The sequence below is a fragment of the Prionailurus viverrinus genome, chromosome B4 (assembly GCF_022837055.1).
Source record: "Prionailurus viverrinus isolate Anna chromosome B4, UM_Priviv_1.0, whole genome shotgun sequence".
Lineage (NCBI taxonomy): Eukaryota > Metazoa > Chordata > Mammalia > Carnivora > Felidae > Prionailurus > Prionailurus viverrinus.
In genome coordinates this window covers 56,794,232-56,806,324 of record NC_062567.1, presented here as the reverse complement: position 1 = coordinate 56,806,324, position 12,093 = coordinate 56,794,232, and the positions used below count along the sequence as shown (strand labels likewise).

General features: G+C 37.6%; 1 protein-coding gene across 4 annotated transcripts in view; it reads left to right on the top strand.

Moving 5' to 3' along the window:
* The window catches only part of ITPR2 (inositol 1,4,5-trisphosphate receptor type 2), a 515,671-nt gene that overhangs the window by 334,256 nt on the left and 169,322 nt on the right, over window positions 1–12,093 (top strand). For all 4 annotated transcript variants that reach the window (XM_047864958.1, XM_047864957.1, XM_047864956.1 and 1 more), the window contains 2 exons: window positions 10,843–10,951; window positions 11,679–11,866. In XM_047864958.1, the coding sequence (XP_047720914.1) occupies window positions 10,843–10,951; window positions 11,679–11,866 (297 nt within the window). The remainder of the gene's footprint in view (window positions 1–10,842; window positions 10,952–11,678; window positions 11,867–12,093) is intronic.

Here is a 12,093-nt window from a genome sequence, read left to right as displayed (position 1 = left end):
AAAGCCTCTGAATACTGAGTGCAAAATGAATTAGAGGGGCACCAAGTGAATATAAGGAGAATAGTTAGGAAGTATACCCTTTCTTAATGAACGATTATTGCATGATAATTTTATAAATGTATTTAATAACCTTCTTATATTTCTCATGTTAAAAATGAATATCAGGAACATGGAACATTGGTTTTCCTACTGACGGTACTTTAAGAAAAGTTGGTCTGAATTGGCTTCTGATGAATTCCACTTTGTGCATGCAGTAGGGATGATTGAAACCTACGCACGTGTAGGTGTTGTTTTTATGAAAAAAACCTACTGATCAAATTGGCTCTGAAGTAATATTCTTCAGAATTAATGCTGTTTTCATTTTCCTTCTCTTAAAAACTTGTGGAAGGTCAGATCTGGATATAGATATGAGTGGGTAAAGCTATTTCTGTCTTCATGGCACTGGGCATTGTAATGTCCTGTACATGCTGTGAGTTTGACAAGTCTTATTTTCCTGTAAACATTAAAAAATATTATAATAACTGTTTACTTAGCACCTATTATAGATTAAGGACTTAAAGCTTTTCATATATACTTTACATATAGCCCTGTGGTATGGATATTATTATTCACAGATAGGGAAATTGAGTCTCAGGGCAGTTAAATAAAGTTCTTGAGATTGCAAAGCCAGTGGCAGAACCTGGATCCAAACCAACTGCATTGGTCTCCAAGACATCATCTTTTCTACTAAGTATACAGGCTTTTCATTTCCAGAGTTTCATAAACTAAATTTATTACGTGTCAAGCTGTGTATATAAATATTATCTCATTTAATTCTCAAGATCTTCCTTTGAAATTGTGCTATGCAGAGCTCCTCATCATTCCAGCAGCTCCATAAACATTTCTCTCCTACCTGAGGAACTTCTAAATATATTCTGAATTTGTTAAAATTTGGCTTTCTTTTGTCAAAATATTGACAAAATATTCCTCCCTTCTAAAGACAATTTCTTTCATTGTATATGGGAAAAGAGATGAGTCCCCCGCCCTCCCCCCTCCTTACTCTGTGTGTGTTCAGGGGAGTGGGGGAGGATTCTCTACAATGTTGTTCCCTTGACAACTTCAAGGTCATGTCTTCCTCACACTGCCCTGTGGGCCAACACTCTCTTGGTTATGATCAGTAGTTCACAGCTTGGAGCTCATAGATGGCACGGGAACATGAGACTTTAGAGAAACAGGCAGGTCTATGCAACGCTGAAGAGTGCTGGTCTTCTGTGTCTTTCTGTACTGTTTCTTACCTCTTGTGATACCAGCTTGCAAAGTGGTACGCATATATCAATCTTTACTAAATAGTTGTGGAAATATAACAGGAATCACAGCAGGTGAGGATTGAATTTTTTTTGTTTTTTTAATGTTTTATTTATTTTTGAGAGAGAGAGAGAGAGACAGAATATGAGTGGGGGAGGTGCAGAGAGAGGGAGACACAGTATCCATGAAGCAGGCTCCAGACTTTGAGCTGTCAGCACAGAACCCGACGCAGGGCTTGAACCCGTGAACCAGGACCTGAGCCAAAGTTGGATGCTAAACCAACTGAGCCACCCAAGTGCCCCACAGCATGTGAGGATTTAAAACAGCAAGCTAAATAGGAGCCTTCTCATTATTCGAGAGGAAACCTCTCCCATTGTACTTCATATTGTTATTCAGATCCGAGTTGGTTCTCTCATTTATTCTCATCTCTTCCCACTCCTGCTTTGTCCTCTCATTTTCTCTGGGACCTCCCATAAACTGAGTCTGTTATTGAACTACATACCTCACCGTATTATCCCTCAGGGACATAGTCTTTGCAGAAGCTTTGAAATGACCACTTGAAATTCCATTTTTCCCAACCTTTGGTGTGAGAGCACATGCTTGCATTGGCAGCATATCGATTCCATTTTTCCAGAAACAAATAGCACTCAGTAGGTTTCCACACTATGTACCTAGGGATTATGGGCTTAGTGTTAGTGGTTGTGCGCACTTCCATTTGAGTGTAATTTTATGAGGTAGTGACTTATGACGTGTGAATCTGGTAGTTGGACTTCAATAGTGAAATGGTAGCTAAAACTTACCTGTTTATTTCTTGTTTATTTACCCTTCTTTCAACGCTTTATGTTCTGCAGATCAGATAAAGACTGCTTACGCAGAACACTAACCAATCACAAGCAGAAAAAAAAAAATCCATTCTCCAGTACTAAGGGTGAGGGATTGCATATGTTCTCAAACTCTGAATTTAAGCAGACCCTATATTTAAATTGCTGAGGTGTTTGAGTCCATTGAGTTTGATATCAGTCAGCGTGCTTCTTGGAAATCAAATACCGAGAGGCTTTTATTATACCCCAAGAAAAGAAATAGTTTCCTTTTTTCCTCGCTATTTATGGGGTACAGGCCATCCCCTAACACAGCCTTTTCAGCAACCCTGTTTGCTGAGAGGCTAGGTTTTTTGATCATCCTGGAGTGATGACCGAAGTCATTTTTAGCTTCAGCATCATCATCAAATGTTTACATATGATTTACTGTTTAAATGTTTAAATTTCACAAATGGAATCAAATGGTCTGGTGAGGATTATTTATATTGAAAAACAGTGCCATGTGTCTTAACTCTACATATTTGGGAATTCTTTCAGCATATGCTGCCGAAGTTTTTGCCCCCTTCCCTTTCCTAACAGTTCCTGACATGTGGTAGAAATGCAGGATGTTCTTACAATGAATAAGAAAAAAAAAAAAAAGGAAAGAAGATAGAAGTATATTGTCACAGTGGTGTATGAATAATTTGTTTTAACATTTTCCAGTCTTTTTTATAAGCCCTTCTCCTAGAATTGTTGAGACATCCATATGTTTTTCAAGATTACAATGATTATGTTGTTATATTGATGAAGAGCATTTTGTGGATGTATATAATAACTACTCCTGTTGAAGTTTGTGTGTTTCATCTTGAGAAAGCTGGGAAGAAGCATCCAGGGTAGGAATGGCCTTCACTGCTTGGAGTCAGGGACTAAGAAATTCAAACCATTAGACAGCTAGATTATAGGAGACTGGCCACATTTTTCCCAAAGGAGTTCCTTGAAGATGTAGTTGATTATAATGATGGACCTAATGTAATTCCAATTAGGGTACAGCTATTGCAAGAATGTATTTGAAATTAAAAATGTACCTTTTTACCCCTGGGAATTCAAGTGAGGAAAAATATCTAAGCGGACATGCTATCATTAAACAAAAAGGTTAGGGAAATATCAATTAGGCTAAACCAGGTTTAATGTTAAAAAGGGTCTACGTGGAGTCTACAGGTACATACAATAACGCCCTTACAGATCTCATCCACACTGATCAGTAGCTAAGTGATAGTCTTTGAGGGAAAACCCTAAATTAAGCATCTCCAGTTTGCAGTTGTCATTACCTTTCGAATTTCCAACGGAGGACTTGTTTTCGAGGATTCCGGTTGTGGTTGTCATGGTTTGATGGTGTCTTCATTATATTTTCCACAGTGGAAAAAATATTACTTCAATGTGTCATTTTTCCAAGGGAAAGGGAACACATGTGGATTCAGTACCTCAAATATCATGTCCTTGAACTTTTCACTCTTAAAGCTATTAACCTATTATGGCAAACAGTGTTGTGCTTTCTGGAAAATCAAAGAAAATCCTTGGTCCTTTCTAAGACTAGTAAACTTTTGTTATTCTTTCTACCCATGAAAAGCAATAATTTCTAAGCTTAATTTTTGATACACTGGAGTTGGTGCAACAGGAAGTGGCCAGGAAAAAAACGGTCCTCCCAGATATTCACAAACTGTCAGCATGATTGCTCTGGCCACAAAAGATGTCTTTTTATGGAGATGTTTTGTTGTAATTTCAGAAGGTGGTTGTTAGTTATCTTGGCTCCATTACATTTAGCACATCTGGGATGTGTTCACATGAAGACATTGGCTAAAAGCTGTGTCTTGTGGCCTGGAATTGACTCTGATATTGAAAAGACTGGAAAGGACATTTCTTGCTAGTTGGCCTCATCCAGCAAGGACACCTTCCATGGGAAGCCCAGTCAGGAATTCATTTTGGAATTGAAGAGTGAGTATAATAGAAGTCAAACTTCTCAATTGTTGTAGAATTCTTTTCAAAATGGCTTAATGTGCTTTTCGTTCTTTCCCGAATTTCTGCCTTGACAGTTATAGCTCCATGGCACCAGAATTTACAACCCTGGCACCAGAATTTCTGCCAGTAATTCTAAAATTAATTTATTGGAGTTAAAGGAATTTGTGGAAATGACTGTCATCTGAATTATCACCACTGTAACCCATCACCGATAGTGCAGGCCACTAAGGATACCCTAAGACAAGTGTGAACACAGGACTTGCCTTGATCCTCAAGTCAGAATTTGGTGTTTGGCAGAAGAAATCAGTTGTGCTCGACTCGTCATGTAGCAATATCGGGAGTTTTCAAAGCTTAAACGAGGATAACTAAGACAAACAATAGAGTCCCATTCATCTGCACCTATTCTTGTTCAGTTTTAGTGCCGAAGTTTGTGTCTGTTGAAAACCATGGAGTTGGAGCCACAGTAGAGTTTTTCCACTTTAGTTGGACTTCTAGAAAGGTCCATTTTATATAGTGCAGTGTACACATATTAGCTCACACAGACAGAATTCCAAGGACTGGTTAATAGTGGACAAATTAGGATTTTCAGGTAGTTTATCATTTATTATTTTTGCTCTTCCGTTAGTGGATATAGAAACTTTTTCACTTACATGGGAAGGTTTGGTATAAAGTGAGAAAGTCTGTACAAAAGCACTTTGTAAATTGAACACTGTTGTGTGATCTGGATAATATCAATACTGGCAGCAATAGCATTAGCTCTGCACAACTTACGTCGCACCTACTATGTGCTGGGAACTATTCTGAGTATCTCATAAGTTTTTACCTATTTAATCATCACAGAAACCCATAGAGGATAAGCATTATGACTATTCCATTTGACAGTTATGGGACTGAGGGCCAGGGGGATGGAATAACTTGCTTAAGGTCCCCCAGTTGATATGTGGCATGAAGAGAATTGGAACCCAGGCAGTGTGGCTCCAGAGTTAAGAACAGGGATAGAGGAAGTCCTTTCCTCCTTCCATGGCATTCTGAATATTACATAGTTAGAAAATGGATGCTGTTGACAAGGCTGGAATTGGATAAGAAAGATTTAAAAAAACCAAATTACTCATTTGATTTTGATGTTTATGAATCTGACAAATATCTGTGATTTTATTTTATCTTTCCAAAGAAAATTTAGGAATAATAGCAAATATGAGGCTTGTCTTAATTTGATGTGACACACTTCTACTCTGTAGTTGGTTTTGAACAGCTTTATTCTTCTCGCAATATAAAGGGCATTTTTAAAAACAAAGGATAAAATGCAGCTTTCTATTCTCCTTTTTTAAAAAGATACACCATTGTTTTATCTTTTGGTTGGGTTCTTGGAATAATGTGGCTAAAAGGCTCTCTTACATAGACTAAAAAGAGAGCTAGTTCACAAGGACCCAGGAGCTCTGTTTACAGCAGGTTCTCTTCCAGACGGTGACACGGACTTGAGTGATTTTAAGAAAAACAAGCCTGCATTTTCATGTTTTTCAGCTTTATTTATTGTAGGTGGGCCAACTGTACCTTACAGAGTTTGAGTGAGAAGCAGTACATTGGCCTGTAGAGGTGAGAAGCATGGTTACTATAACAAACTGAGCTACCCTTTATAGAAATTTAGTACTTAAGTAAAAATATTCTCATATTTTTCTTCCCAACATACAACTATAGCTCCATAGTTAATGGGTCTCAAAGCTCTCTTAGAACATCTCCTTCTGCTATAATAAGATGCACAGCAAAAGCCTATTTGACTTCAAAGAAATATTTTATTTTGTTTTCCCTTTCCTTTTGGAAAGATTATTATTTTTTGGGGGGGGGGGGCTGATGAAATTAGTTCAACTCAAAAGGCTTTCTCTTAATAGAAAAAAGAGACAGACTCTTTTTTTCCTTATGTATTCTCTAGGTTCTCTATTTCTTCCGAGACTGGGCATCACCTTTACTCACTATAATATTATATGAAAAAGTCTTAAAGGAAGAAAACATGAAATAGGGAACAATGGCAAATGTCTGTGTGCTAAAATTTTAATTATCGATAAATAAAAGTCACTCTAAGGATAAAGAACTCCAGACACTCTAAGTGTCTATTAAAATTCTTGGCACTGTGACATTTAGGACATATTTGCTGTGCATCAACTATGCACAGAACAGCTTTGCGCTGATGATTGTATGGTTAGTAGAGGAGATTTGCATATAAAGCCTCTTCAAAGTCAAGCCTCTTCAAAGTTTTATATGCTTCCACAGGGCCTAATATATGTGCCTATTATGGTACTGACCTTATTGTAAACACTTTGAGTGGAAGATTACATATTATTCACTTAGAATAGTGTCTAGGAGTACCTGGGTGACTCAGTAGGTTAAGTGTCCCACTCTTGATTTTGGCTCAGGTGAATCGTGAGGTTGAGCCCTGTGCTGGTGCTGGGGCTGTGCTGATAATGCAGAGCCAGTTTGGGATTCTCTCTCTCTCCCTCTCTCTCTGCCCCTCCCTTGCTCGTACACTCTCTGTCTCTCTCAAAAATAAATAAACTTAAAAAAAAAAGAATAGTGTCTAAAACAGAGTAGGTACTTAATGAATATCTGTAGAATGAAGAGGGGGGATAGGTGGTATCCATAAGGTGGAAGAAAAGAATATGACATATGAGAAAGCAGAAAGACTGAGAAAACTGTGGTTGAGAAATCTTCATATAGGTCAGTTCAGTTAAAATATTATGTGCGAAGACACCATTGGAAGCTACACCTGGAAAGATAGAGTAGGTAGGGTTTCACAAATCATTGCCAAGATAAGGGGTTAGTAGATGATCTCTTAGGTTTGGGGCCTTAAATGATCAACATGGTTCTGATGTAAAAATAAATTGAAATTGAAAGGAAAACAGGTTTAAGAAAGGACAGTAAGTGATGTTGAACATCTTTTCATGTGTCTGTTGGCCATATGTATGTCTTCTTTGGAAAAATGTCTGTTTAGGTCCTCTGCCCATTTTTTAATCGGGTTGTTTGTTTTTTCTTGGTGTTGAGTTGTAGAAGTTCTTTATATAGTTTGGATATTAACCTTTTATTGGATATATCATTTACAAATATCTTCTCCCATTCAGTAGGTTACCTTTTTGTTTTGTTGATAGTTTATTTTCCTGCTTAAGAGCCTTTTATTCTGGAGTAGTCCCAATAATTTATTTCATTTTTATTTCTCTTGCGTGAAGTGACATGTCTAGAAAAATGTTTCTACAGCTAATGTCAAAGGTATTATTGCCTATGTTTTCTTCTAGGAGTGTTATAGTTTCAGATCTCACATTTAGATCTGTAATCCATTTTGAGGTTTTTTTTGTATGTAGTGTAAGAAAGTGGTCCAGTTTCATTCATTTGCATGTAGCTGTCCAGTTTTCCCAGCACCGTTTTTTAAGAGACTGTCTTTTTCCCATTTTATCTTACTGCCTCCTTTTTAATAGATTAATTGACCATATGTGCATGGGTTCATTTCTGGGATCTCCTATGTGTCTGTTTTTGTTCTTTAGTACCACACTATTTTGATTGCCAAAGCTTTGCGGTATAACTTGATATCTGGAATTGTGATACCTCTAGCTTTGATTTCCTTTCTCAACATTGCTTTGGATATTTGGGGTCTTTTATGGGTCTGTACAAATTTTAGGATTATTTGTTTTAGTTCTGTGAAAAATGTTATTGGTATTTTGATAGGGATTGCCTTAAATCTTTAGATTGTACTACTCATCAGGGAAATGCAAATTAAAACCATGAGATACCAGTTTACACCTGTCAGAATGGCTAAAATCAAAATTACAAGAAATAAAAAGTGTTGGCAAGAATGTGGAGAAAAAGGAATCCTTGTACACTGCTGGTGGGAATGAAAACTGGTATAGCCACTGTGGAAAACAGTATAGAGGTTTCTCAAAACATAAAAGTAAGTTTTTATATGATCCAGTGATTGAACTCGTGAGTATTTACCCAAAGAAAACAAAAACACTAGTTTGAAAAAATACATGCACCCCTATGTTTATTGCAGCATTGTTTACAATAGCTAAGAGGGGAGCCTGGGTGGGTCGGTCAGTTAAGAATCTGACTCTTGATTTAGGCTCAGGTTGTGATCTCACAGTGTGTGAGTTCAAGTCCCACATTGGGTTCTGTGCTGACAGTGCAGATCATGCTTGGGATTCTTTGTCTTCCCCTCTCTATCCCTGCTCTCTCTCTATCTTTCAAAAATAAAGAATCTTAAAAAAAGACTATGAAAGAAAACAAGGAGTACAATAGCCAAGATATAGAAGCAACCCAAGTGTCCATGGATAGATAGATGAATGAATGGATAAAGAGGTGATATATATATATATATATATATATATATATATATATATATACACACACACACACACACACACAATGGAGTATTACTAAACCATACAATAGAATGAGATTGTGCCATTTGACCAACATGGATGGGCCTAGAGGGTATAATGATAAGTGATAAATCAGTTGGAGAAAGACAAATACCATATGATTTCACTCATATCTGGAATTTAAGAAACAAAACAAATGAACAAGCAAACAAAGGAAAAAAGAGACAAACAGAGAAACAGACTCTTAAAGCAAACTTGTGGTCCCCAGAGGGGAAGTGGGTGGGGGATGGGTGAAATAGTTAGGGGGAATTAAGAATGTACTCATCTTGATGAGCATGGAGTAATATATAGAATTAGCGAATCACTATATTGTACACTTGAAACTAATATATTTTGTTAATTATACTTCAAGAAAAAAAAGAATAAAAAAGAGGAGGTCATTCCATTGTGACAAATTGAGTTTGAGGTGCCAGTAGAAACTCCAGATGAAGATAAGGAAATCTAAGTGGAAACAGGATGAAAAGCTTAGGGGAGCCAGGTCGAGCTGGAGGAAAGACATTTGGCAGTCAGACTGCAGAAGTGGTTATGCAACCAGGGATCAGATAAATTTGCTGACAGGGAGAGGGAAGGCGAGGAGAGCAGCAGGACAAGAGAGCTGAGGATGAAACCTCAGAGCATGAGAAGGAGGTCTAACCAGAGCAAGAGAGAGAGGAAACGGTGAGGGCCACGTGTCAAAGTGTCACAGCATTGGAAGGTGTGCCTGGGGAGTGGCCCTGGGTACCGTGTGTGGAAATGGCCTGGGCGACTCCGTCAAGCATTGAGTTCAGCTCTTTGCCGTACCACCTGTTAGCTGCACAATCTACATCCGGTTACCTGAGCTCTTGGGCCCCAGTGTTCTTACCCGCAAGATGGGACTAACACCTCAGTAGTTGCTGTGTTTAGTTTTTAAAAGTATTCTTTAATAAAACCTTAAAATCACTTGTCTATTGAAATAATAAGACCAATAAAATGGAAGATCTGGAGTTATCTGTATGTCTTATGTACATCAAGGAACTATATTGCAAAACATTGTATTTTTTTTTTTTGTTTATTTATTTGTTTTGAGAGAGAGAGCACATAAGCCAGGGAGGAGCAGAGAGACAGGGAGAGAGAGAATCCCAAGCAGATGGAGCCCTATGCAGGGACTCGATCTCAGGAACCATGAGATCATAACTTGAGCCAAAATTAAGAGTTGGTCATTTAAACGATTGAGTCACCCAGGTACACCAGCAAAATATAGTATTTTATTTTTTTATTTTAATTTTTTTAAAGAGAAAGAGAGGGAGAGCATGATTTGGAGAGAGGGGCAGAGAGAGAGAAAGAGAGAGAGAGAGAGAGAGAGAAAATCTTAAGGAGGCTCCACACTCAGTGCAGAGCCCAAAGTGGGGCTCAATGTGGTGCTCAATCCCACAACCCTGGGATACTGACCTGAGCTGAAGAGCATCGAGAATCGGATGCTCAACTGACTGAGCCACCCAGGTGCCCCAAAATATAGTATTTTTAAAATGTCTTGTAATCAGTATAACATTGAAGACTTAGGAACTTCTGAATTACATATTTTATAAAGGAATACACTTGTCTTTTGCCCGTCAGTTTCTGAATAAAGCCCTTGGAATTTAAATATATTCACTCTGTCTTATCAAGCTTAATTTTTTGAGCACCTGTTGTATACCCAGCACTTTCCTAGCTCTATTTACCAATCTCCTCTTAAATAGGGCTTTTGGTTTCCAATTCTCAGGGTGTTTATTAAACTGTGTCTTCTTTAGGCATCACTAATATTCTTTTTTTTTTTTCAACGTTTATTTATTTTTGGGACAGAGAGAGACAGAGCATGAACGGGGGAGGGGCAGAGAGAGAGGGAGACACAGAATCGGAAACAGGCTCCAGGCTCTGAGCCATCAGCCCAGAGCCCGACGCGGGGCTCGAACTCACGGACCGCGAGATCGTGACCTGGCTGAAGTCGGACGCTTAACCGACTGCGCCACCCAGGCACCCCAAGCATCACTAATATTCTTAACAACACTAGGACCCTCAGCCTTTGAGGCAATCTTAAATTTATAGTGCATAGATTTTCTTAGTACAATCTGTTGTGATTTTCTCAGTACATTTTGTGGAAAGTACTCTAGTTTGTTCTTTATTTCTGGGAGAAGCAAAATCATTATTATTTTCTTAGGAAGCATTTGCAAATTTTCATCTCGGAAAATATTATGCTATATAAAATTAATTCTTCCATATCAACATCATTGATAAAATGCATCTTGAGTGGGCATTTTAATGTACTGCTACTTTCCCTTTTCATTAGAAAGAGAAACAATAAGAAACACTTTTCTTATCCCTTTTATTAGGGTAACACATTAAGAAAAATACTCCTGAATCGCTACTTTAAAGGAGACTATGGAGTGGGTATCAATGGACACCTCTCTGGAACCTACAGCAAATCTGCACAAGGGGGAGGTAAGACTGATCATTTGCCCCTCGTTCTAGGATTCTAGTCACGTGTCTTTCTGCTGGTGCTATGCTGGTATTTAACTTAAAATAGCATAAATATAAAAAATTCACTTGAAAAGCACTATCAAAAGACCTTTGTCCAAAATTTTGCATTCATAAAACAAATGATTTGAACATCAGGACTAGTTTTGCTCTTTGACTCTGGAAAATAGTAAACAATGTCATAATTTCTTAATATTTAAATTAAGGACAAAAATAAAGCTAGTTTTCTTTTTCTAAAAGCATTTCTTATTAAGAAAAAACATTTAATTCTAGGTGTCATACATTTAATAGAAAGCTATGTTTTTACAAACTTTTGACATTTTTTAAACCCAAGCCCCTATTATATTTAACGGGGAAGGGAAAAAATTCCAATGATAAATATTCCTTTTAAAAAAATTTTAATGTTTATTTAGTTTTGAGAGAGAGAGAAAGAGAGAGAATGTGAGCTGGCAAGGGGCAGAGAGAGAAGAGGACACAGAATCTGAAACAGGCTCCAGGCTCTGAGCTGTCATGTCCGCACAGAGCCTGACACAGGGCTTGAACCCGCCAACTGTGAGATCATGACCTGAACCGAAGTTGGACACTTAGGCGCCCTCAATGATAAATATTTTTAAGGTCTAAGAATTCAAAAATGTTACGTACTAATAGTGTCTGTAATTAAGTTTTACTTATTTATTTTTGCTGATCACAGGGAGCTTTTCGGGACAAGATTCAGATAAGATGGGGATATCAATGTCAGACATTCAGTGTCTACTGGACAAAGAAGGTGCATCTGAACTTGTCATTGATGTTATAGTGAACACCAAAAATGACAGAATTTTTTCAGAAGGAATTTTACTTGGCATTGCCTTGCTCGAAGGAGGAAATACACAAACTCAGGTATCTGTTTATCATGATGAGCGTTATGTTGGTTATTTGTATTTCTTATTTACTTGTCATAGAAACCAAGGAAAGTAATGTCTTTTTCTCTTACCTTCTCATGACTATCTTAAAAAAAACCTAGCAACTTTCATATTTTCCTTATAAATTTATTTGATTTACTGTAGAAACTACAGACCTTCACAAATTATTCAGTGAAGCTAAACATTCCTCAGAAGCATCCTTTC